We start from the raw sequence: 27,572 nt of genomic DNA on the forward strand, positions 1-27,572 counted from the left end.
GTTATTTTGTCAAATGAATAGAGTGTTGAATAAATACATGAAGATATACAATGGCATCCAGCCTGTGCCTGTTTGACACAGATGAAGAGAAAATAAAAGTGGTAGATGCCATTGTCTATCCGTTGGGTGCAGCTTTCATTCAACAAAGTAAGAGAGACAGGCACACAGTTGCCTTTATATGAAAACAACAAACTGAAACAGAGCACCATTACCAGAGGACGGGTGAGGTCTTTCTCAATAATTCTACTCCCGAGGCAACAACTCCAAAAACCTTAGCAATCACTTGTACTTCCTATGATAACGAAGAGCAGGCAAATATCGAGCAAGGGAAATGCCTAGTCCATCATCATCTCACGTTTGGCCTGGGCCATTCTACGGAAGGCTGGCCAAGCTGGTTTTATAAACATGCAGTGTTGTTTAACGTTAGGACCACCATCCACTTGCCTCTGCAACAAGAAACTGGAAGTGTGAAGGTCGCGCAACTCCTTTTGTAACTTTTATTTGTGATGGTTCTATGGTTGAGGACTTAGCACATTATTTATTTTTCTGTCCAGTACTGATATCTCTAAGGAGGAAATACCTATTTTCAATCCTGAGAGGTCATGGTTTTTAGAGAAGTCATTGCTGTGAAAAATAGCTTCCAAATAGATACGCTCGAGTGTATTGTTTTGTTTTTAATTGAGAATGCTCCAGTATTAACAAAGCAGTTTAATGTTGGCGAATGCTGTCATACATGGCTCACTAATTTTAATATTTGGGTTGATTTTCTAGTTTTATAGTTGTAATTCTTAGTGCTGTTTTATGTTGATTCAGGGTGTTTTTACATGTTTTTTTTTTAATATTATGATGATTTCTTTTCAACCTTCAACATAAACATAATCTTATCTGATCTGAGCAGGGGAGGGTGGCATACACGAGGGTGGTATCCAGTGCTTCAGTTAACATTGTGGAAGCGGAAGTCCTACAATTTCAAGTCCAAAAATGTGAATGCCATTCAATATTTTTAGAAGTCAAAATACTTCCAAGCTTAAAACTCTGGGTGTAAGCATTTTAGGTAGGATTCTATTGTTTTTCCAATCTGGCAACAAAATGGAAGGCAAAATAGGAATGTTATGTGTAAATGTTCCAGACCCAACGCAGTGAGTGGAATTAGGGACTCTGGGATATGTTCAAGGAAAATAAAATACTATCACTATAATTAAGACGAATTACAAGGCTCAACAACTGAAAGTCCTAGTTTAAGCATTGTGCAATCCATGGAAGATTTTTGACTTCCTGACCTCTATTTTTGAAAGTTTTCTTGAGTTTTTTCTGGTCTTAAAAAAAGCTGATAAAGGGCTTACCTAAAGCACTGCCATTATCCCACTGTGAATGCATCTGTTAGGAAGGAAATTTATGATCTGGACAGACCACAGGTTTCTGGACAACATACTCGGAACACAGGGAACCAGACTCCACGATTAGCCCAACAGTCTTCTAAAATGCAGGATTACAGCTATGTCAGAGAAAGGATTCCTGGGTGGCAGAATTGACAAGCTGAGTGCCTCTCACGGTTGCTTATCCACGATCCTCAAGGAGTGAACTCACTAGGAGGGTATTGGGATTCCTGAGGAGTGGGCATATACTGATGCAGGGTTCTGCAACCTTTGGCTCACCAGATGTTTTGGTCTACAACTACCATGATCCCTCACCATGTGTATGCTAGCTGTTACGGGGTGAGGCTAATCCCTGCACGCATGCGCGAGCCAGAACGAGATTTCCACAAATCAAGACCTACCACAAAAAGATGGTCACCGCAAATGTGCAGATAATAAATGGGAGCCCGTGTGAACAGTCGCCGCCGGGATCCCGTAGCAGCAAGACGTGTCCGTGTGTCATTCCTCAGGTACCGTGCTTGTGTTACTGGGAAGCCCCGGGGCCCATTCAAAATACAACACTAGTTAGGGCTGTTGCGTGCTGTAGTCCAAAACATCTGGCGAGTCAATAGTTGCAGACCCCTGCACTGAGGCATCAGAATAAACATTTCAACTTGAGATAAAAGACACAACTATCAAGCAACATAGCACTATATGAAGGTGACTACAAGGTTTACAAAAACTACAGCAGATCCTGGTCGCCTCCTAGGATGACGTGGAGGCATGTGCAGGTTAAGGTACTTTTAGGTCCTAATCTCCACTGAAACTCATTGTATGTACTTTTTTCTCATACATATTCCCTGCAGACATCTTCAACAAAACCAAAATGACTTTTACTATTCGGTTAGGGTAAAAACTGCCATACACTAAAATAGTTTTTTAGGTACTACTAATGAGAGGGAACAATATTCTTTCAAAAAGTGTATTACATTGTTCTCTGTAGCTTTCCCATTATCAACACAGTCTTGGCTCGCTGCCTTTCATTCCCTACACCAATTAGGCAACAATTATCTTGGTGGAAGGTCGAACCAGCTAGCAACGGCCCAGCACCCTGAGGCAGCAGCTAGAGCCAAGTAAGGGTCATCCGAAGGCCTGCAGTGCCATTACTAGCTGGTACAGCTTCTCACTCAGATGGTTTTATCCATTAGTAGCCCAGCACAATGTCTGCGGTGCTGATGGATTTTGTCATGGAAAAAAAGGTTTTCAGGGTTCTGCAAACCTCTTTCCACAAATCAAGACCTACCACAAAAAGATGGTCACCACAAAATGGGCTAAAAAAAACTCTAGGAACAACCCCTTTTCGCATTCCATGGAAGTCAAGGGTTAGGATGAGCAGAGGGATGAATGATGGTGGTGCACACAGGTAGGTTTGTTTGTTTTTTGTTTGTTTATTTGTATAGTGCACCAAACACTCAGGTATCTGGGCACATTGTATCGTTGCATATATAGTTACAGAAACAGTCAAAGCATATACAGTAAATTATTTACATGTGCAATACAGAAATGTACATAGGAATACAGAAAAATGTATGCATGTGCATTTCAAGTATGTACAGGATTGACAAGATTGATAGGTTGGCGTGTTTATTAAACTTCCTGCGAGAAGAGCCAGGTTATACGTTTTTTCTAAAGCCGTGGAAAGACAGTTCTGATCTTAGGGGGGTGGACAAGGAGTTCCAGAGTTTAGCTGCCAGAACGGGGAAGCTGCTGCCGCCTGCTTTCTGGAGCTTGAATCTCTGAACTTTCAGGCAGTGTAGGTGTGGGGATCTGGTAGGTCAGTCTGATATGTTTCTGGAGAATTTACATGTAAGTAACTGGGAGCAGAATTGGAAAGGCATTTGTGAGTGAGGGTTAGAGTTTAAAATGCAATTCTGCCTTTGACTGATAGCCATTGGGCGTAGCGTCTAGATGCTTATATATAATGGATTTTGGGGATGTTGAGTGCAGTTCTTATTGCTTTATTTTGCATTATTTGTAGTTTACTTACATTATGCTTACTGGTCCCAAGATACAAGGCGTTACAATAATCTATTTTGGATAGGATAAGTGCTCTTGACTGTGTCATGCAGGTTATTGTTGATAGAAATGGTCTACAAGCATTAATTCGTTTGCAAGTGTAAGCTGTGGCTGAAGCTGTGGCATTGATTTGTCTAGTCAGGGTCAAGCTTGAGTGGAGATAAATTCCTAGGGTTTTTACTTCCTTAGAAACTTTTATGTTAATGCCATCTATTTTGAATGATTTGAACTAGTTATCTAGTTTATTGATTCTGGCCTGAGAACCAGTGAGTAGTAGCTCTGTCTTTTCAGCATTAAGTCAGAGACCGTGAGTGGCCATCCATGATTGAATGGTGAGGTAGATTGTATTAAGCAGGGCCAAGTCTGTGTTGTAGTCCCCTGTGATGGGAATGAGGATCTGGGTGTCATCTGCGTAGTTAGTATAGGTGACACCCAGACTTTCAAGATCATCGAATAGGGGCTTGGTAAAAATATTCTAAAGGGTGGGAGGGGCACAGGACCCTTGTGGTACTCCACATGTGACCGGGGCCGGCTTGGCTGACGCTGTAGGTGCGAATACCCTCATTGTTCTATCATCCAAGAAGGATTGTATCCAAGCTGTGGCTTTGGAAGAGAAGTGGGCAGTTGCCGTGAGGTGATTACAGAGTAACTTGTAATTGACTAAGTCAAATGCTGCCGATAAGTCTAGGAGAAGAAGGAGCGCTAGCTTGCCTTTATCCTTTAGCTCGTCTATCTATCAAAGCTGACTCAGTACCATGTTCATGTCTGAAGCCTGAGGTGGATTTAATTTTGAAGAAAGACTACACTGCCAGGGGTTGAGTAGGCTGGACCTGAGCAGTGGCCAAGACGAGCCTGCGGCACTGGTAGGTGATAGTGATATCGATAAGTGTGCCACGTGGGCATCCGTAATAGGAGAATGGAGGCTTGAACTGTTGAATACAGTGTGCCTTCTCTGGAAGGTGATTAGAGGAGTGCAAAATCCAAAGTGTTAAAAATGCACTTTTGCTGCCACCATTCATGATCACCCATGGGGCACTGCTCAGTTTATTTCGATTTGTGTGTAAAGGTGCATTGTGAGTAACCAATGTTTAAGACTGCCTGTTTCAAACTAAAAAGGCAACCGACTGCAAGATAAGTGGAAGATCAGTATGGGTCCGTACATATTTTTTATTTCTATCATTTCCAGAAACACAATGGCGCACGCAATAAATACATTCATAGTAGCATGTGCATGGACTGACACATACCTGCAGCACAGTCCCATCCTGTTTCAGGAGTTTAAATTCTTCAAGAGCAGGGGGTGGCTGACCAGTAGCCACACACGTTGGTTTGTAATCTATCGGGTAATTCAATTCTACCGATTCTATTAAGTCCACTATTTCTGGAGCCACGTTTGCTGCACCTGAAGATAAGACAAAAACTCGTGTTGTGGTTATCTCTCTCTTTCTTTAACATGCTCAATTACATTTTTGTTTGCGTCTGTATCACTTTCAATGTATGTGTATGCTTGAAATATTTTACAGAAATCCATAAATTCTCGTTTCAGAATTCCCACAAACAAAGAAAGTAAGATAAGCCCTTTACATTGCACAATGTTTCCATCTTTACAATCCAGTTTGTTTAAAGTCAACAACAAAAACATTAACATCAGTAACTATAGGTACACAAGACTGCCAATTAATTGTATCTTTATAACAAGTCAAATGGTACCTCCTCATATTGATATGATATGAACATTATAACGTGCTTAATACCCAGAGGTTTCTAAGTGCGGACTCAGGGATCGAACCTGTGTTGCTCTGTGTCGTTTTTGCTTCCAAGGCGAGCATGTTGCCCCTGAGCTATCCTCCCGAGACTGCCACTTCACCCTAGCATAGTACATTTCTTGGGAGGACTACGAAGAAGTTTAGAAAGGGTTTTCCAAATAATTAACAGCTAACAAAAAACTTACCATGGCTTGAAAAGTCTCACATTGGTCACTAAAAAAGAGAAACTCAAAGCTTACCTAGCTAGTGTATCCAGATAGCTTGACGAGGCGCTTTAGAAATGTGTAACACCAACCTTTATATCAGAACAAAATTAACAAGAATTTCCAGCATGGCCACATCACACTCTCAAGCCTGTTAATTCATGGGGTTTTTATTCCATGTCCCAAGAAAAGGTTAGTACTGCAATAAAATCTGGTCTAGCTTTTAGCAATCTCCTGTGCACATTTCTTGGCTGATGATTTGTCAGATAGCATTTTGGGCACCAGGAAGGAGCCTTTAAGCAGCTCCATATAACTTTCTGAAAGGTTTCTAAAGCTGATAGATTGCTTAGCTACTGAATATTAGTGCCAATCAAGACTATGGCTGTGCAGCTTCATATTGTACAATTTTAAAGGGGGCTCAATTATAGCACTACTGCATTTGTGGTTAAATACATCATGGGCTGATCACAAACCTTTGCCTTATCCACCATTGTGAAAGATGGGAAGTCAAATGATTGATTGATTTATTATGCACCTATACGCAAGTGTTTCAAGGCGCAACAAGGCAAGGGAGGGGAACAAAAGGAGGACAAGACAACGATCTTACTAGGCCTCGTGTCATTGAGATCGAGCAAGTGTGCAACAAGAGGTGCAGGGGAGAGGGTACAGGGAGAAGTGCACCCAGAGCAACAGGGCCCTGAGTTAAGTGCAGGGAAGGCTGGGACTACAATGGACAATCCCAGCCCAGTAGTGCAAGGTTAGCCAGGCGGCAGTGCAAGTAGGGCCAGGCGGCAAGTGCAGAGGGACTGGTCGGGGGGGCCTGGTGTCCAGTAAGACTCAGAGGACATACAGGCAGCCAATCAGCAGATTGAGCAGGAGCAAGGGAAGGTTAACAGGGGAGAGGGAGCGAGAAAGAAGAGGACAAAAGGTGGGCCTTGAGGAGCTTCCGGAACTTAAGGTGGTCTGGCTCATGGCAGAGAGAGGCAGAGCGGCCATTCCAGAGGGAGGTACCTGCAGAGGATAGAGTTCTAACCCCAAATCTCTGCTTGGAGAAGCGACTCACCCGGAAGAGAGTTAGAGTTAGACGAGTGAAGGGCCCTAGGAGGAAAGTACTTAGGAAGAGAGTGTTGAAGGTAGTAAGGGCCACAGCACCAAAACCCCCATGTGGACGATGCAGAGGGTCTTAAACTTGATCCTTGAAGCCACCGGGAGCCACTGGAGAGATTTCAGGGCCGGAGAGATGCGATCCCTGTGCTTGAGGCCAGGGATAAGTCTTGCGTGCCTGTTCTGTATGAGTTGAAGAGGGCAAAGAGTGGAGATAGGTATATTGAGAAGGAGCGTGTTGCAGTAATCCAGCCTAGAAAGAACGAGGGCTCTGGAGAAAGTGAGCTTCTGGGGGAAGGTGAGAAAAGGGAGAACACCTCTGAGGGGGAACACTACATGCGGAGAGAGAGGTGGTGGAGAGAATGGAACAACGCTGAACCTGGGAGGGTCGGTCCAGGGGGAAGAAGGTCAGCCAAATCAGAGCCTGATCTGGGATGCCAAGGGTCTCGTGGAGACGAGTAATCAGGATGTTTTTGTTGACCATGTCAAAAGCTGAGGAAAGATCGAGGAGAATGAGGACAGAGCGAGAGCTTCAGTCGAAATTAGGGAGCAGATCTTCACGGGGGCTCAGGAGTGCAGTTTCCATGCCTCTGGCTGCTCTGAAGCCAGACTGATGGTCATGGAGGCAACCAAAAGATTCAGTGTGGAGGGTTAGCTGGGAGAGGAATTTGCCCAGGAATTGAGTGATAGAGACCAGGCGATAGTTTGCCGGAATGGAGGGGTTGGCAGAAGGCTTTTTTAGTAGTGGGTGCACAAGGGAGTGCTTGAGAAGAGAGGGGAAAGAGCCAGTGGCGAAGGAGTGATTGCAGAAATCGGCCAAGGCTGAAGCGTGAGAACCAATGTTGTCCGTAATGGTTGTGGAGGAGCAGGGGGTCACCTGTTTGGATGAGACTTTCATAGACCGGACTTGTCTGGAAACATCTTCAGTTGTTACAGGAGAGAGGGAGGAGAGAAGGAAAAGAGAGGGGTGGCCAAGGAGGGCCTGAGAGTGGTGAAGGGAGAGAAAGGTGAAGAGGAGGAGAGTGCAGACAGGATGTCCTGGGTTTTAGTGGTGACATGAGAAGTCAGAGCCGTGCAGAGGGCTTGGGTGGGCGTAGAAGAGGAAGATACTACAGTTTGAAAAGTTCGGCTACATTTTTAGAGGCTGCAGAGATGCGGGCTTGAATGTGGACCCTCTTCTTAGAGAAGATGGAGTCTGTGTTCCCTTTGGAGCCAGCGGCAGGCCAGTTTGTTAGAGGGTACACCCGAAACTCCCCATTTGAGTTCAGCTACTCTGTACTTGTGTTTCAGAGCAGCTAAACCCAAGTCATACCAAGAGTTGCACTTGGTGGCAGGCTTCAGGCGGATCCTCATAACAGGGGCAAGGATATCCAGAATGTTAGTGTTAGGACTTCGGCTGGTGCATAGTCAGTTTGGCAAAGATGGGAGTTGCATTGTTGGAAGTATATAGGAGAAGCTCACGATAGGTCCTCGCGTCGCTTCTTTCTTGAGGCACCAACGCTGTTTTCATGTTTCTGTGCTTTCTCTTGTACTTGCCGCCACTTCCTCCGGAACCGCGGAACTGCCACTTCTACTCGTTGCTATAGCCAGATTACTCTCATCCGCTTTCTTGCTCAGTTTCAATCGGCATCGCTGAGCTGCACCCCAGCTCGCTGCCCTGGGCGCCCTTGCCTGCCTTGCTGTTTCCTTGCCTTGTTTCTTACCTGGCTACCTTCCGTTTTTTCTACCACATGTTTCCTTGCGACTGCACACACCACGTTGGGCTCTCCCGTTCAAATTGTTTACTTCAGACCGTCCTTGGAAGCCCTGCTAGTACACTGCTCCAGTGCTCATCTCAGCGACTCAGGATCATCAAGAATACCACATGGCAGAAACCATCTCTTCCACAAGGAACTGGGTTTTTTTCCCGCATGGGTTTTCCCCACTGGGAGTCCATTCTCATTGTTGAAGAAACCAGGTTAGTTTCTGGGCACTGCTGTAAGACCCTAGTTTGTGATAGTTAGAGCTGTAAAGGTGAAGTTGGAAAGCACTACTGTGTCAGGATGGGTGTCAGCCTCAGGAGCAGGTGGAGGAGAGAAAGTGGAGGCAAAGGCGGCCACTGACACTCGGTTCATAGTTCGAATGACCACGAAGGAAGGTGGCAGTGCTCGGTGGGCCTATGTCAAGGGGACAGGAAGCTACAAGTGAGAAAGAAGAAGAAAGTGGTCAGTCCAGGAGAGAGGTGTAGTGAGAGGATTAGAGAGGGGGTTGTCTGAAGCGAGAGAACATCAAAGGTGTGGCCGGCAGAGTGAGTCAGACCAGAGGGTAGAATGGAGAGGGAAAGAGCATTGGTTGCAAAAAAGGCCAGATGAATCAGGCGAGTCCAGGTGGATGGTGAGACCCCGAAGGGGGAGAAGCACTGACATAAGTGTCAGCGATGGGAAGGCCTGGATTGGAGACCAGGGTGTTCTTCTTGAGCTTCTTCCTTCCAGTCTTAGTGAGAAGAGTAGGATAGGAGATAGAAAAGCAGTTAGAGAAAATGGGCAAAATTGAGAGCACCATAGTGGGTGTGCTAGAGGGAGGAGAAAGGGCAGATGAGAGGAGAAGAGAAGGCAACACTGCACAGGGCAAACCCCCACAGGGTGCACATGGTGGGATTTCGGAAAAAGGGGGGGTGAACAGAGGGAGCAACAGAAGAGCCCAGACAGAGACAAGCAGCAAGGGGAGCAACAGGCAGTGCATGGAGAATGCGGTGGGAGCCGACTAGGCTCAGCTCAACCCAGAGCTCAACCTAAAGAGGAAAAAAGGCCTGGAGGGCAACAGTAGTGATCACAGCATAAGAGATGCAAAGAGGAGGGATAGAGGCCAATATATTCACCTAGTGGATAAGCAGAGGAATGCAGAGAATCAGTGATGGAGGGCAAAACAATCACCTAGATAGGGAAAAAATGTGGCAGATGCAACAAAAATGCAGAGAAACAGCTTGCAAGACAGCAGAAAAAACGAAGTATGACTACCCAGGACCGGGACAGTCTAATGGATGTGTAGAAACAGTGAAGGGTGAGAAACGCATTGAAATGGAAGTAAGCGCGAGGGAGGGCAGTTTGGTAGGATGAAGTAATGGCTGCGTCCCCCGCCTGCACCTGACTTACCTTGCGGTCGCTGCTGGTCGATGGCTGCACTGTCGAAACCTGTGTCGCACAACACCATGGCCTTGTCCAACGAGGGCTTTGCAGCAGGGGTCCGATTCTCAGTTCTTAAAGGTATGGATGCGTGAACGTAGCCCAACGTGCTACGTATTGGCAGACAGCATCTCCTGCGCACCTGCATCGCACAACACTGTGGCTGTGTCCTGGCAGGACTTAGCATTAAGACCATTCCCAGCTATCGAAACAAAAAGCATTTTATGTTTTCATATAAATGCAGACGGTGCAACTGTAGTTGGCAGAGCAGAACTGTAGCCATGATTAGGGTTTTGATGTGAGAGAACCGTGTGAGGGCTTGTTTGGTTGGTTGGCAGGAAGCCTATAAAGCTTTGATGGCAGCCTCTGCCTAGGACACATCCATGCGCAGTGAGGCATGACATGTCACCCAGGAAGGCAAGGTGTTATTGCCTGAGAACCAGAACAGGGATAACATGGTTGCTAGTCACAGATGTGCCTGGCGATCTATTACTGGTAGAGCTTGTGGGTCGACTGTATGGAAATAAACCTAACTGTGCTACCTTGGTAATGAAGCCCCTCGGATACCGACTCTCCCACAATCTGCCACTCTGCGGTCCGGTCTGCTAGGCATCCCACGGGAAGTGGGCAGGAATTCCCTCCAAAGGTGTCTCTTGTCAGCCTTTTCTCTTTTTCCTATGTGTGGATTTGGGCATCTGTTCTCACAGGTTGTAGCACAGCCCTTGGGCAATGCGGCAGGATGAGGCAGGCTTAGTGCCGAAATGTCTTAGCGGCCATCCCTGTGCTACCACTTGTGAAGGAGAGGCAGGTGCTCTCTAGCAGTCACCCCGATTACCAGCAGAGATATCCTCAGGCCCACCAAAACTACCCGCAGCAAGAATGAAAGACACAGCTATAGGGCAAAGTTTACTATCTTTATTATCTAACAAAATGACAAGGAACACACTAGAAAAACATGAATTCTCCAGAGCTCTCATCTTCCGAGCGTGGGTCACCCTGTTATATCCAGGAGTGACATCACAAAACCAAGTTCTGTCTCTGAAACCTATTGGCCGTGCAGATTGGTCAGTTTAGGTGAAACATATATGTATTCTATAAGGGTTAGTTCTACTATTGGGCAGCCATATCTGATCGCTCCTCCTTGGACCACATGTAACAAATACAAATTTGCAGGGTCGTGGGGAAACTATTGGCTCCTGCAATATATGTCTTTACGTGAAAGGTGACTCTGGATTGGGAAGAATGTGTCCTCGCAGCTCTGGGACCCTGGATGGTTACCAGGCTGAGTGTACCTTTTTAAGGTGATGGGAATGAGCATGGATGTGCTGTGTGTTCTCTAATGTTGCCATCTCTGATCACCTATGCCTGAGAGAGTGCATTCAGTTGTTAATTCTTGAGCAACACTTGTATCTTTCCACCTATGGTTTGATGGGAACCGCTCCTCTCCTTCTACCTGAGTGAATAGGCACTGTCCTGCTCTTCTTGGTCACATGTGTCGAGACAACTACATGGAGGTCTCCTGTTTACAATTATGAGGATTTTAACTAGAATTTCTTGCAGGTGGCTTATTGTCTTGGTAACTGGAACTTCCCATCTCCATTCGACCTTGGGTGGGGGTGTGCTGTGTCTGTGCTGAAGGGTAGTGTCTGTCTGCCTCTGGCTGCAACGGTCTTTTTCAGCCCTTCCATGTATTCGAAGTCTGTCTCCCCTTCCTCATTCACTCCAGCATGCCTATATCTTCCATATTTGTCCTTATGGCTTTCCATGTTAGTGGCATTCAAGCATGTGCAAGCTAGGTATACGTATACTTGGCGTCTTGCAGTGTAAGTTTTGGCGAAGGATATAGAGATATGTATAGAGATCTGTAACTGTATCTTTCATAAGCATGTGTTTTGTGTCTATATACAATAAAATAATGTATGTTTGTGTATCTTCGTGAGTGGATGCCTATGCACTTCATGTCTATGGGCACCTATGTCATGATGTCAGTGATAACGTTTTTGACTTCTTGATTTGCGGCCAGTCGACTTATTCCAGTGATGACATCTCCATCTTCTCCATATCATTGATTAGGTATGGCTTGAATGTCTGTTTGACAGAGTAACGTTTCTCACATCTGCGATACATTGATGATGGCGATCGAGGGCCTAAGAATGAGGTGCATCTGTCTTTTCTCTGTCTTCGGGCCGAGAGTCATGTGGAGGTCATGAGGGCCTTAGTTGGACCTCCGACTTCAAGAACTTTCCCGTTTAATGCTCTGTGTGGCAGCAAAGTCGATAATAGTTAATGTTGAAATATGCAAGCCGCGGTTAGAATAAAGGACCCAGCAGCGTATGCAAGCATGTGATGTCACTTCAGGAAAAGGCTGCCGAACCCAAGCGTCTTGGCAACAGAGCATTGTGTAAGCACGGGGAGCGCAGTGAACTTATTCAAGGATTATTCAAACAGCGCGGAAGTGCAGTGAACCAAGGTTTGTGATTTAACAGTGCAGGAGTGCAGTGTACTGCATTTAGTGAAAAATAACTGCGCAGGAGCGCAGTGAAGCAAGTTTTGGAATTAAACAGTGCTGCATGCAAACTTCATTTAGTGGAAGAGAATAAAAGCACAATTGAAGATAAACAAAACGACAGTCAATGAGCAGAAAGAAAAAGCATGGTGTATTTTTTTAAGAAACTGTACATAGTTAATAGTAAGGAGCTGTTTAATGTCTTCAAGCGTTTAGTGAATTCAACCAGGTAAATGCTGGAAGTTTAATTTACTGGATGTGAAAATAAGGAAAAGTACCAGGCCTGTTTTCTAATGAATGTTTGTGTTTTTTTTGTTTCTGTCCAGAGACATATAGCCAGAAAATTGGTAACAGAGTCTGAGGATATTGCAGGAATATCGAAGTTTGTTTTGTTATCCTATTCCCCTTTCACACCAGTGGTGTCAAGTCTGAAGTTGATATAGAAATCCTAGTCGATACAGCTCTGGGGGGGTTAAATGGTACATCTTCAATCTCTGCAGGGATCTTATCGGTCTTGTTAGTTGTGTTAATAGCCAACAGCTACTTCTACCGTGCTAAAATTCAATCTTATTCCTGATATTATACCAACATTCTTCACTACCTCTAGCACAGATGGCAATGCCCTCTCGGTCTCACGTATGAAGATGAGAACATCATATGCACACAGTGATGCTATCTGGGGCATCCCGGCTCTGGAAATACCCTGATTCTGAAACATTGCCTTGAATCTACTTGCATCTATCGAATTCTTTCAACCTCACACCTATCGCCTGCATTGGAGTGGACGGCTGCTCACTCTCGGTCTCACGTATGAAGATGAGAACATCATATGCACACAGTGATGCTATCTGGGGCATCCCGGCTCTGGAAATACCCTGATTCTGAAACATTGCCTTGAATCTACTTGCATCTATCGAATTCTTTCAACCTCACACCTATCGCCTGCATTGGAGTGGACGGCTGCTCAATAATACCTTTTATACTGTTGTCTGTATTGTTCTCGTCTGTGTTTGGGGAACGAGAATATTATGTACCATACAGGTACCCGTATTGTTTCTGAGGGTTAATGCTATATGAATGAGTAGGACTGTGTTATACTCACAGAAGCAGGACATGTATTTTGCTTTGCCTGCCGTTATGGGCATGAAAAAGGACTGGGAATGAATATGAATTTAAATATAATAGGAATTATTATTTTATTTGGCAAATAAACACAGAATGATATAAAGGGAACTTATGTTAGTTACATTAATTGAATTATATTTAGAAATAAACTGATTGCATTTACTCTTACCTTCATTTGTATTTAGGAAACGTGCACATTTTTACATAAATATGTATATTGTTAACATCATTTTATTTGTGTTGTTTTAATTTTATTGCATTCACGTTTTAAACAGTATTAAAATAGAGTAAACTTCTCAATTAGAACCTGAAGCTGCTGATGTGTTCTGCTGAATTATATTTATGCATGTACATTTCACGCTATAAATGCTCCAGAGCAGGAGGAAGTAGCTTCCCAGTTATGGCACCAAAAGTCTGGAACACACTGCCATTACACATCAAAAACGAGGCCTCACACCAGTGTTTCAAGAAGTTACTAAAAACCTGGTTATTTAACCAATACTAGTCCGCTGCCTCCCTCCTCCCATACATCTGCCAATGAAAGTAGGAACTGTATTGCTAACAGGCAACACGCCCAATGTAATGCCAATCTATGCCTTGTACACATGTAATGTGAACATCACTGTGAGGCGAATGCGAATGTAACGTGAAGCTCACTCGAAATAATTAAGATGTCTGTAACTACGCCGCGACACCCCAGGGTTTGGGCCTATAATAAATGCAATAAAGAAAATAAATAAATGCATGTGTGTACATCTATGTGCTAGCAGTCTGAATATATGTTAAAAGCCAGAAACTATTTCTGAATTACTTATAGATTTTATTTTATTTCTTAATTATTGGAGGAATTGGTACATTGTATTCTGGGATGCCTTATCTAGTGTTGGCTGCGGCCGTTATCAAATCAAATGTATTTATTTGTTAATAGGCCTTCACAGAAAGCCATACAAACATAAAAACGTTCTATATAACACACAAGAAACACAAAGCATAAAACACACGTTTAAAATGTTCCTTTACTTGCCACAGGTTATAATTCTTAAGTCTCCAAAATCATCTCCAAATGATAGGAAATCATGTGTGGGTTTTAGATATAGCTTCATTTTATTTTTAAATTGATATTCATGTTTTCACAAAAGGCCCATCTGATTTGGTTTTGGATTGATATATTTTTCTCTTGTTAACCCTCCACTCCAGACTATTCCAACGATCCACCACCACTGTGTCTCTAAACACACAGATATTGTATCCTGAAAATATCTTGTCAAAAACACACAAGCATTAGGAATTAATCCTGGCAAGGCCAACTCAGATTTTCATCCTTCCGAGGTCGATAAATGAGTACCAATTTCGGTTGGGTGATATTGTATGTAAATGCGTGCTCTGTAAAGCGCTTTGGGTTAAGGCGCTATATAAATACCACATCATTATCATTAAGCCTTGACCATTTCTACTCCAAGACTATGAATACCCTCTTAGGGCTTCTCCGAAAAATGTAAGTAGCAAAGGTTTGCCTCCTAAAACAAAGGAAGATGCACCCAATGCCTGCGGAAGCAGAATCATACAGTTATTCCCTCAATGGACTGTACAGTTAGTGAATGCCCCCAGGGACACTTTGATGTTGGTGGATGCAGGTACATAATTACACACACATTCTCATCATGCCAGGCTTGAAACATTAATAAGCTGTTTTGACTGCCTTTGCATTAATTGTGGATGCATGTGAAGCCCCGGTTGTTGAATGGTGGTGCATATATACATGTGTGCGTCGGGCTACATGCAATTATCCACCCAGCCCAGATGCCTGCTGGCAAGCACTTACAAGTGGACATGCTCACGTGCACACACAAACTCTTTAATGTGAAGTTTTTCACCCACTGCCTGTGTTAAATGTTGCCGAGGAGTTGGGGCACTGTTTTATAAATCGGATGTTTGGCCGGATGTTTACATCTGTTGTGTTTCATTGAGGGGTGGGTGACAGGTTGCAGCCTTCAAGGGTAGGCTGTAATCTGAGTAGCTCTCCACTCGTCATAGCTGCTGCCAGGGCAGCACTGTTCAAGCACTGCTGGGCGTGTGCTTGCCTTATGTACGGTTGTTCTTTCGCACATAGGGGTCATTGACTTTTGTCTGCGGCTAGCGGCTTACAACTTGAAATTTTGCACCCTGATTTTTGTATTTTACACAGGAATCCTTGAAACATTTTCTTTAACAATAGAGACATTAATGAATGAGTGAACGTTCACGCATTTAGTAGTAAGTTAAGTGTCCTATATTCTACCTTCATTTCATTTAAATATTTATTCTGATCCTGCGATTAAGAATGTTTTGTACTCGTTTCCGGCACTAATTGGGGATTTTTATCTTTTATTTCCCCAGGTCATTGGACATACACAAAACAGCTCAATAGGAGCATGTACACATGTTTAATTTGATTATCATCATGACAACACACTTTACGAAGTACGATGGAGGTACTTGATTAGCATATGAATTTTAAACTTGCCGCACATTTACATTTCTCTGGTACATTGTTATATCAATATGACCAATGGTTTTCCCTTTTACATATTTTATATTTCCCCTTTTCCCACCTGTTTTCACACTTGCTTTCTTTCTAAGGGTGTACCGAACTTCGGCTTCGAGTAAGTATTCGGCTGAATTCCGGCTGAAAAAAAGCTATTCGGCTCCGGCCGAATAGTTTTTTGCTATTCGGCTCTTGCCGAATACTTTGACTTTCTCATTTGAATACAATGCAACTTGAACTCAGAAAGGCAAATACAGACTTCAGTTTGCAAAACTGAATAGAATTAGACCAGACAAATTAAATTGCCATCACACAGATGAAAAATATCTTATATAGTAATCTGCTCTTTAGGGCATGTTTTGTTACAGATTCTTAGACAAAAAAGGTGCTCATCTTTTATACGTGGCCTGGAACAATACAGGAACATCTTTTCTTTTGGCAAATGTTTATATGCAATGTTCACTTTTTTTCAGTTGGAAAAAAACAAACTGAAAGAAATGTGCATAGATACTTTTAGTTCCTGTCATGTCACTTCCCATTGCGTACGTCATAGTCCTCCTTTTTCTTTTTTTAAGGACGTGAGTCATGAGTTTAACATTATCTGATATTTTATCAGGAATTATAAGTTGCATATGCTTGTGTATTGGCGAGAAAGAGTGGCTAGGCTAAGTGAAAAGTGAGCAGCATTTGTTTGGGTGGGGTGAATAGTTGTGAGATGGAGTTCACCATTTCAGATTTCCTCTCGACTTGTGTCTTGCATGAGCTGACATGAACCATTTTATACATTCCTATGTGAGCTGCAAAGAATTTTTGAAACTCGACCGCATCGACTTTGCAACTGGATAGAGAATGCAATGCATCTGATTCACAAAGGCAGTCCTTTTGCATTTGTGAAGCCCCCAACTTTAACTGGCACTGAACATTTAGTGCCTTCATTTTGGTTAAATCTGCATTTTTTCTGGCTTTTATACTTTAAATAAAGATGCTACATTAATTACAAAGAAGAGAAATAAAAGTATATCATGCATTTAAAATGGTGCTTTATTTGTTTTTTTAATAAATGTGTTTTTTGAAGTTTGGAACATGATTTATTAAATAAAGCAACTATTCGGCTTCCTATTTGGCTTCGGCCGAATGGTTGACAAACTATTCGATATTCGGCCGAATACTAAATATGCTATTTCTTTCCATGTTCTTTTGGGGCTGATTCATGGAATTTGTGCGCCGAAAAACAGCGATTTGTGCGCCATTCTGCCAGCAAATCCCCATTTGTTAAACAGGGATTTGCGTGCAGAATGACACACAAATCGCCATTTTTCGGTGCACAAATTCCATGAATTAGCCCCTTTGTTTTATTTTATAATGTTTGACTAATGGCAGTTTTGCATGTGCAGATTTGATTAATCTCAATGCTGCCTTGCAATAGCCTGAGTAGGCGAAAACTCATGGCTATGTATTCGGCGTTACTGCTCATAATTTAAGAGCAACTAGATGTTATAGGAATTTCACTTACTTTCTCTTTACTAGCCTACACACGTAAATCTTTTTGAAGTGAAAATAGACATTATTAATAATTAAACTAATATATTGTGAAAATGTACAATTTGTTTGACTCTTTATAACAGAGCGCCTGCACTGGGGTTTGTGTTTTTTTCTTTTACAAGAATACACTAGCACCATGTGTGCTATCATTCCCATAGTTAGGCAGCTCCACACAATCTACTTACAAACTACGGATTTGGACTGACGCAGCTTTCCTTCATACTTGCCAACAGACCCATTCCAATCTCTAGGTGCTTATCCAGTCCTGTTTTTTTCTCTGCATTCTTGGACTTGTAGTCTGAGTTTTATAATGGAAAAAGTGGAACTACAAAATCCCAGAATGTAAAGAAAGAAACAGGCCTGGATAAGCACCTACAGATTGGAATGGGTCATGTTGGCAAGTATGTTTTATAGGGCTGACAACCTATCACACATGTGGCAGCAGTTAACAGAAAATGGCACCTTAGAAGGTGCCTGTAACCGGTACAGATGCCATAACATTGCAGCCAGTTGGTTAACCCCTTCCTGATCACCTTTGAATACTAATCAACACATGGAGCAACATTTAACATTAATATGAGAACGTATTTTCTATTCTTATTTTGAAAATAAGCTGGCCTATTATGAGTCAATCCAAACTAGTCCTCATGTTGCATGGTTTTCCATTATTAAAGGATTAGACTAGAGCCAGAGCCTTCTAGTCTCTACGCCCCTATTCACAGTAGAGTGTATTCCAAGCTGTCATCAGGGCATCCCTCTGGCATGAAGACCTCCTGGCTTGCACCACTTCCAGTTGTCTGTTAGTTGAGGCAAAGTAGCCAGGGCAGTATGAGTCATCAGCCCACTTTTGAAACTCAGACCATATTCTCCTCCCTACATGCGGCAGCAGGACCGCTCTGCTCAGAAGGATTGGACAGGCAAAGTAGACTTCTCCTACCATTGCTAAAGGATATATATAGAATGATGTTATTTAACACTTACTCAATTAAATGGTACTGAATTTGGTGACTTCAGTAGGAGGAAAAACTGAGCCTGTGCTGCTGGTGGGAACACAGATGTCAATAGGCAGCAGAATAAATGCGCTGCGACTAAAAAGCATCGAAATTTACTATTTGTATTTTTTATTTATTTGATCCTATGAAGCACTTTTCGCCAAAGTGCTGAACAATTGATAATATTGGTAGAAACATTATGAGAAATACACCTCGTGAGAAGGGATGCTGGAAGAAAGGAAGTACAATTTAGTTCAAGAGAGTAGAGAGAAGATGGGGTTTAAGGTGATTGGGGAATGAATGCAGAGAGGGAGAAGAGCAACTGGTGAGAAGAAGAGAGTTCCTAAATTTAGGTGCAAAAAGCCAGAAGGAGCAGAAAGGAGAAGGAGCACAAGGAGGAGCAGGACATCAAGGAGGAATTGAGTCTGTGACCAAAGGGTGCGAGAAGGAGAATAGAGAGCAACAAGAGAACAAAGGTAGGGAGGAGTGAGTCCATGAAAGCCCTTAAAGACGACTAGAAAGTTAAACAAGAGATGAGAGGTCAAAGGAAGAAAGGAAATGGACAAAAGAGAGGAAGTGATGAAGGTGTAAGGGCGAAGAAGGCAAAGAAGACGAACAGCGGCATTATAAATAGAGCGTGAATGGCAGATTACTGCACTGCACATTTGGACGAATGAGAATTGGTGCCAATTTTTGCAACACATTTTGCTGCCAATATATGTTGGGGGTGGGTTTCGGGAAATAATAATTGTAGGATTGTAGGAGGGTTAAGGGGGTGGGGGTTTCTGGGGATATACCCCTGCATATATATGCTGCAAAATCGGCCTGTGAAAAAAATAAATTCTACCAATTCTTCTTTAACCAAATCTTTTCGATGAAAATCACCCTAAACCAATAGGGCAAAGTGGTGAAAGATGAGATGTAGGAAGACCGACTAACACAGCTGAACAATAGTCAATACGGGAAAAAATAAGTGAGGCAATAAAGAGTTAGTATCAGGTAAGGATAGAAAAGGACGAGTGTGAAGAAGTTTTAAAAAGGTAGAAACAGCAGACCCGAGCCTTGTGAGAAATGTGAGCAGAAAAGGGTAAAGAAGATTCGAAGGAGAAACCTAGATTTTTAGCAGAGGTTCAAAAGGAAAGAGGAGAAGGAGGGAAGAGTAGAGAAGGTGGAGGAAGAGGAAAACACAGCAGAATAAATGTGACATGGTTAAATATGTCGATATAAACCCAAAAGGCAAAATTACTTTGTTGTGACAATAATATACATAGTTACAAGTGTAAATCGATGCTTTCGACTTAATATGTTAAAACTAATTGTGACAAGATTAAATGAGTTTTTGAATATATGAAGCTGTGTCCTCCAACGGTTTTTCTATCTTGAGTTAATGTGTTCTATTTAATATATCTTTTTTGAATATGTTATTGTGATTTAGTAATTTACCGCAAAGGACTTTGCAATAGTTTTGTGTTTGATTTATATATGTAATTAACTTTGGAATTGGTGTAATTTTATTAATAAATATTAATGAGCTATTTGTTCAATTTTGGATGATCATTAGTTTAGAGCTAGAATAAAAAAAAAATGTAAATTTCTTATTTCTGATTTCATCTTAACTTTTGAGTGAATGTGTAATATGTGTGATATTGTGCAGCTATTTGTTTACATGGATGTCAGTGGGAGAGAGGTGCTGTAGAAAACATGACAGTGGGTACATTTAATGATCCCTAGAAAGCATTAGTGATCACAGTACGGGGGCCAACTTGAATGTGCTTTCCAGCTTTGCTGGGAAAAGCAGTGCAGTACCAGGTTACCTTGCTTTACCTTCTTTGTCGCAGCGTAGCCCATGCCAGCCCGGGGAGCAGACACATCCCTTAAATCTGTCGCAAGTCCCCTCTCTGCTGCATTGACACTTGAGTTTGCAATCCGGTCCGTAGTCACCTGGTCTGCAAGCTGAAAATATGAAACAGGACAATTGTATAGCATTTATTGAAATGTATTATAAAACTCTAATTAGGTATACCCCTATTTACAGCACACATGTGGTACTCGACCATCATAGAACAAGTTAAATCCAACACATAATGAGAATGAGACAGAAATCTATGTAGAAGGAAAGAAAGGAAATGGCATTTTGGACAGTCTTTGGAATTTTTGAAGAAGAGGTCTGTTTCTGATCTCTGGCAGCCTGAAGTTTTGGGGAAAGTCCTCATCAAAACAACCCACCACTCCCGACTCTCAAAGTTTGATGCACAAATGCTGTTAAGAGGATGGGAGTATTCACTCAGCTTTCATGATTGGAATCAATCTGATCTCCAAATGGCATGGCCAACATGAAGCATGTGGAAACAGCACTAACCTCCTCTGCATACTTGTGTGTAATATGTTAAAAACATGATTCTCACCATAGTAACCACAACTACAGATTTCTGCACTACACCATCCTCAGAAGTTCAAGTGGGAGCTCTGTGTGAAGTCAAGGATAGGAATTAGAGAACTTGTGCACTAGCCTAATTTACCCTTGGATATGTATTTATTATAATCGGGAACCAGGCCCCACCTGTGCCATTGACAGACAAGAGTTTGTACGCACTGCCCTGTAAATACGTATGATTTCATTTTATTAACAAGCAGCTGACTGAGCTAGGACTCTTGAACTAGTTTACCAACTCTCAGCAAATCTTCAACTGCGGAAAAACATTCCTAAAGGAAGAGCGTACTCAAGCATATGAAAATAAAAGTGCCCGATTGGAGCTTTCAAGGAGGTTGTTTAAAACCTGTAACACATAGGGCCAGCATAGGATTTGAATAATAGCTCTATCTGATTCTAACCGCAGACCTCTTATCATGAGCACAGGTAACAAAGCTTTTCTACTCGCCCTCAACATCAATGTAACTATGCACATCTTTGGGACCCATGCATGCTCTGGCTTTTCTGCTTCAATACAGCAACCTGGCCCAAGTGCTAGATTACAGTACTTCGATACTCAGTTGTGCCTTATTCACAGGAGCTAAAAAAAAAAAGTTTGGTAAGTTGGGCACATCCAGCCTGCTCTCTGACCTATGGCGGCTCTAATTCTGGAAATTGAGTCCACAGTAAACCTTAAGGTAGTGTGCAATATGCAACCTCCAGGGTCCTTTTTCAATAATTCTCTCAGCTATGCCATTCGATGAATGCCATTAAATCAGTTTATTAAGAGATCCCATAGACGGCTGTCCAAGGTCCAGACTGAAGGTTGATAGCTAGAAGATTTTGAATCAATCCTAAATTCTGGTGGGTGTACCGGGGGGTCCTCCAAAGCTTGGAATGAATAGTTACAACAAGTAGTCCAAAAAGGAGCACGCACTGGGCAAGAAGTAATGCTGTTTAGTACAGCTGGGTAAACACAAATCAAACAGAACAGTGGAACAGGACTGATTGATGAGACCTGACAAATTAGCACACAGTGGACATCGTTTTTATGCTACTCATACAATGTTTAAGGGGTTAGAAACAGTTGCATTACACATCCTCACGTCTTTGTGATTCCCACAAAGCTTACTGATTAAAGCACATCATTCCCTTACAGCTAGACATACGTTAGTCAAACCTGATTGGAGCAAACTGATTGGCCCTCTCCCGGCTCATCTCCTCCTCATGTGGCGCCACATTGCTTCCCACTCCACCCGCAAACAGTTTGCAATTAGTAATAACATATTTGTGCTGACCTCCGTGGCTTTATTAATCTGCCATTGATCAGCACCAGAAAGGAAGGAACACGAGACACCCTGAACTAGTGGCGAGGGAAACATTCACGCGGCACCGGACGGATGATTACCTTTGCGGACACTGTTGTGAATATGTAGAGAGCTTGTTACTAGTCAGGGACACGTAATCTTACTGACTAATTGGCTCTTCCTGGTGCGCACCTTCTTTCCACATCCTGGTTCCCATACCCGCTAGCCAAGGGTGGTTTGGCACCTCCTTGAGGCCATGCACCGTACTCTTCTGAGTCAGACCGATTTCCTCAGCTCCCATGAGCAGCCGTGGGACTAGTTAATCGTCCGTGATTACATCATTCTGTGCCGCTCCGAGCGACTGCAGTCTGCTGCAGATGAGCAGCCTGAATTCAGCTTCTCCTCTCCCGCGCCTGTGTCACCTGGGCCATGTGTTGAGAGTGGGCCTAGGTAATGAAGCCCACCACAGTGTTCTTGTGGGGAGTGCTTACCTGTCATGTCATCTTTGATATTCTGGGTGTTAGTCTTAGCAGTGCACGGTGGTGGCGCGAGTTATGGTTGCTTAGCTGACATAAAAGAAAGGGGCTAAAGATGGGATGGCTTCAGTGATGGCATCAATGAAATGTCTGGTGGCATCTTTTATGGTCGGGGTGGTAGTGGTAGCAGTGGTGAGTGCAGATGGAAAAAATGGGTGATTAGCCTACCATAACTCCCGAATTTCAGGGGTTTTTAGATTGTACTTGTTGAATGGCATAGGTTTTTAATAGGGCAACTTAACCATAACGTCCCATTAACAACGTTTTTTTGTTGTGAATTTTGGACTTTTTTAGTAGGGCAGCGTAACCATAATGTCCTTTGAGAAACGTTTTTTGATTTGCATATGTTGGCAGTACTGTATGTGATACATAACATGAGTTGACCAAAATTTTTATTGAGCATTTAGAAGGATTCCAATAGTAACACATAAGCGGACCATAAAGCAACATGTGACTTCACTGCCCATCTTTCTACGAATTGCACTGTACCATATGCTGTTGCACAGCATGGTCACATGATGCAGAATGCATACACACTGCACAATAATATGGGTGAGTCGTTGATAGTGCAGAAGGACATTGTGTATTGTTGTACGAACTTGTAACTGCAACACTTCCCGTTCACAAGTCAACAGGGCAAGTTTGCACCACAATAGAAGCAAGAGTGCATACTGAGGTCTTTGATTCAGTAAACCCCATTCCACCCTTAAAATGCCATTACCAATACAGATTTTATTCCACCAAAAAAAAAGGATGTTTTATCTTCAACCGGAACGCCTCTGGCGTTCCCGTTTGAAGAAAACAAATCCTTTTCCAAGATGGCCACCATGGAAAGGGAAAGAGGCCGTTGAAAAGGAAGTCTTTTTTCGCTTTCCATTACAGCTGCCAGAAAGTAAAAAAGGAAAACGTCTGACCGTAGTGGGCGAAGAAGATTTGTATTCGTTTGAAAATGTGTGGTTATCAGCAACACCTTTAACAGAAAGCCAGTGTCTGGTGGACATGTCGACTGCAATGCAATGTTTTGTCCCAACCTGTAAATGGAAGTATTTACTTCCTAGACACTGTGGTCAGTAAGCATACCTACAGCGTACCCTTCAGAGACGAAAGGCGTACCGTTGATTGCTTATGTACATGACGACACTTGAAGTATGAAAACACAACGACATGTAAAATACAAAGGTGTTTTTTCGTGCGCAATGACCTTTACATAAATGTGTGGAACATACAGGAAATACGTTTGGCAAAAATGAGCGTGCAGAATGCAAAAAAGTAATCCTCTAATCCTCTAATATGTGGACAAAATCACAACCCCTGTGAAGTGAAGTGCACTAATGGCAGAAATATGGCAAGCAACATCCTTACCACTGACCTGTGCACACATTTTTGTATAAGTGCCACAAGGTGAAAAGGGTGAAGAAATGTGTAGTGCGAAGGTATAAGGAAGCATTGCTTTTGAAACGTTTATATGTACAGCAAACACTTTCAGTGCACCTGACCTCAATTTTCCACTTTTAGAAAGATACCAAATCTGACAATATAGCGTCTTCATGCAGAACTAATCTTTGTAATTGGGGCGGCTGGGTAACAGCAAGTACCCTAACGGCACGAAAGCATAATAGATGGGCCTGAGACTTACGTTGCCAAAGCAAGTGGTGTGCAGTAGCATTCTGGATAACGTACCCTGGCAGAGTAAACAAATGCTTTCTTAAAGGCTTACGCACCGTGATACGGCACCTATTAAAGAACATACTACAACCTGCAACGTACCATGGCAGATTGTGAAGGGGAACATGAAATGATTAAAAAAACACGCTCATATGTAAAAAGTAGGAATGTACTTTTATTTCACAATGCACAGCGCTAAATCATTGCCCTTTTCTCAGTTGCAAGGAAATTTGAAGTTTGTGTCTCCGCTGCACAATGAAAATGTTAATTTTGCCGGTCACGTTGATGTTTTCCCACACAGTCACAATGGGTTGGCGCCACAGTTTTTTTCACGGTGTGCAGTGGCGACACAGTAGTAGGTTTCCTCTCACAATCATTGGCAAGATGCCGTCAATCGCTGTGATGTAGTCCATCAGAAAGTATAATGTTAGTGGCAATGGTGACATTGTTTAACCACACATAAATTATGCGTTGTTGACACAGTAGGCGTATTCCTGTCAAAGTGATTTGCAAGGCGACGTGAATGGCTGTGAACTATGACACCAGAAAGGAGGGTATGTTGCTTCTTACTGCTACAACTGCGTAGGGACATAGAGGTCCGATGCGGTCATCCCATTCAATGATGACGCACATACAACCGGTGACAAATAGCTGCAATTGACGATTAAAAAACCCGTCACTCAGATGCTACAAGCCATGACACTCACAATACGGAAAGAAGTAGCTGAGGGGAAAATGACAAAAAAGATCTATCAATATGAAGCCTTTGTGGAAATGTAAGGTGTACTACATAGCATCTCTATAAATAATGAATGTTATATGGGGAAATGTACTGAATCCCTACAAACGGCGACAATGTGCAATAGACATACTAGGTAAAAAAGTATCACTACCACATAAATTTCGTAGGTAATAGTGGAAATTGTAGTGACATCGTACAGACGGCAGTAATGTGCAATCTGAAATTTCAACTGCACACAAACTTCCAAATGCATTACTAGTAACGGTAATGTGCAATCTGAAACTTCAACGGCACACAAACTTCCAAATGCATTACTAGTAATCATTTTTTTTTCCCACACTAAGTAAATAATGGCAGTTTGGTGTACAGGCCTGAGAAATAAGCTTACATTATGTTCACCGGCTCCATTTCGGCCTCTGCAATCACACAGTAGTTGTATGCAGTAGGACGTCCTCAGGAACTGATATTTCATGAGCTTCACAAACCTTTTTTGAAGCATAACTTATCAAAGGGAATATTTCACAAACTGTGACTCCCTACATTCTTTCTGTCTCTGTTCCGTGTACATCAAGGTCGAAAAACAATTGACCCTTATGAGGTTTGCTACATGTGCGCCCATACTGAGCGCATACTGAAAAAATGAAATGAAATTAACTGACCTTCACTCCGAACGCAAATACATTCTCATTTTGCAACAACATATCAGCAGTCAATAATGAGAACCGTTACTCACGACCACGTGCAGACGCGCGGTGTTGACGAATCTGTGCAGGTAGCTGCCTCAGATTCCAAAACATAGGACGCCAGTCTAACCGCACGACTTTTGGTGATGGCTTCTTACATAGACGCAGTAAGTGCTTGTCGTACGTTGCCTACCAGGTTTTACTGTACGGGACGATATTGGTAACAAGAATAAAGCACTGTTTCACTTCCTACTGCCACATATAAGTAATGCTTACCTTTCGACACAGTGTTCCATAAGGGTTTGTTTGCGGGAATTTCAGCGTTCAACACAAAAACTAAATGACCATGGCGGCCATTTCAAAAGAATGCTACGCACTTGACGCTGCGGCAGAACCAATCGGTGAAAGCGCTACATCTTGACGTACAGCATGCCATAGATTAGCCAATAGAAATCTTCTCCACTGAGCGAACAGGGAAGTGGGACCGCGGAGCGGACATAGATATCACTAATTCTTAGACTGCTACTTTTTGATCGTTTTAAAGGAAAGTACAGTATGATTTCTCACAAAATTTACAAAAGCACGCTTTGGGGAACAAGCCCCTGCCGCAAAATTGATGACAATCTGTCCAGTGGTTTGCCCTGTAGCCGTGCGCAAAGTTTTTGCCCCATTCAGTCTATGGGAAAAAAGAAGTTTTGGGACCCCCCCTATAACTTTGCACCCCCTGGACGAATCCTTACCAAACTTTGGGGAAAAATTCAGAGTGGCCCATATACTTGTTTCGCAAACTTTGGTAAGGATTCATCCAGGGGGACCCGAGTTATAAACCGCCCAAAAGGTGCTCTTCCTATGGAAACAGCAACTTAAGCATATATATATCAAAAAACTCCTTTCCGATTTGCAAGCAACGCGCTCTGTCCTTAAATTGTTTGCTGAAAAGTTCTGCAAAGCATGGGTGCCTGTCCACATACGCGATTGGCCGCATTAATATCAGAACAAGGAAAAATGAAAGCAGGTTACAGCTTTCTGGACGGCACTCTCCTCACTAGTAAAAATCACCCGGATACGTTAAAAAAGGATCTCCATCAAACGTCCTTTATTTAACAGATACAGTGGACAAGTTGCTCAGGAGAGAACAAAACAACTGCGCGTTTCACCCTTGCGGGCTTCGTCAGGTTGTGAACATAAATGACAGGCTTCTCTTTTTAAACACTTTTACAAATAGAAACAGTCCTTCTTTACTTTCCATTAGGTAAACCCCTCATTCACAATGCATGTTTCTGTGAGTGCCATCTTGGAATGGTTAAGACATATATTCAGGAACATTGACAGAATTAATTGTTTTTGTGTTTTACATAAAATACATAGTTTTGAAAATGCAACGACAAGCTATCAATAATATTGATGGTTCAGTCATGTTTCCAAAAATACAAATCCTAATTTTATATTTTCATTTACGTTTCTACATCACGCATTTCACTTCTAGAATTGTTAACAGAAAACCAATGCTTTTGGAAAGGTGCATCTCACGTCATGCCCATATTGCACTTTCCAAATTGCTAAAGTGTCTAATGCTTGCAATAAGGTGTGTTATGCATTGTGACAGCAGATATTTCCACATGTCCAAAGTGTCTAGTGCTTTGAATAAGGTGCATAGTGCACAATGACAGTAATCATGTCAGTATAGCGGCAAATATATCTAATCATGTTAACAATGTCCATATTGCCAAAATGTCTAATGCTTTCAATAAAGTGCGTTATGCATTATGACAACAGATATTTCCAAATATCCAGAGTGTTTAGTGCTTTGAATAAGGTGCATAGTGCGCAATGTCAATATAGCGGCAAAATATATCTAATCATGTTAACACGACA

At 42.6% G+C, this 27,572-nt stretch overlaps 1 protein-coding gene across 1 annotated transcript in view; it reads right to left on the minus strand.

Moving 5' to 3' along the window:
- The window catches only part of TEK (TEK receptor tyrosine kinase), a 682,216-nt gene that overhangs the window by 313,246 nt on the left and 341,398 nt on the right, over positions 1 to 27,572 (minus strand). The window contains exons 7-8 of the mRNA XM_069630921.1: positions 20,179 to 20,307; positions 4,679 to 4,833 (exon numbers count right to left, since the gene is read on the minus strand). Of these exons, the coding sequence (XP_069487022.1) occupies positions 4,679 to 4,833; positions 20,179 to 20,307 (284 nt within the window). The remainder of the gene's footprint in view (positions 1 to 4,678; positions 4,834 to 20,178; positions 20,308 to 27,572) is intronic.

This window comes from Ambystoma mexicanum, chromosome 6q (genome assembly GCF_040938575.1).
Source record: "Ambystoma mexicanum isolate Mex_15411 chromosome 6q, UKY_AmexF1_1, whole genome shotgun sequence".
NCBI lineage: Eukaryota > Metazoa > Chordata > Amphibia > Caudata > Ambystomatidae > Ambystoma > Ambystoma mexicanum.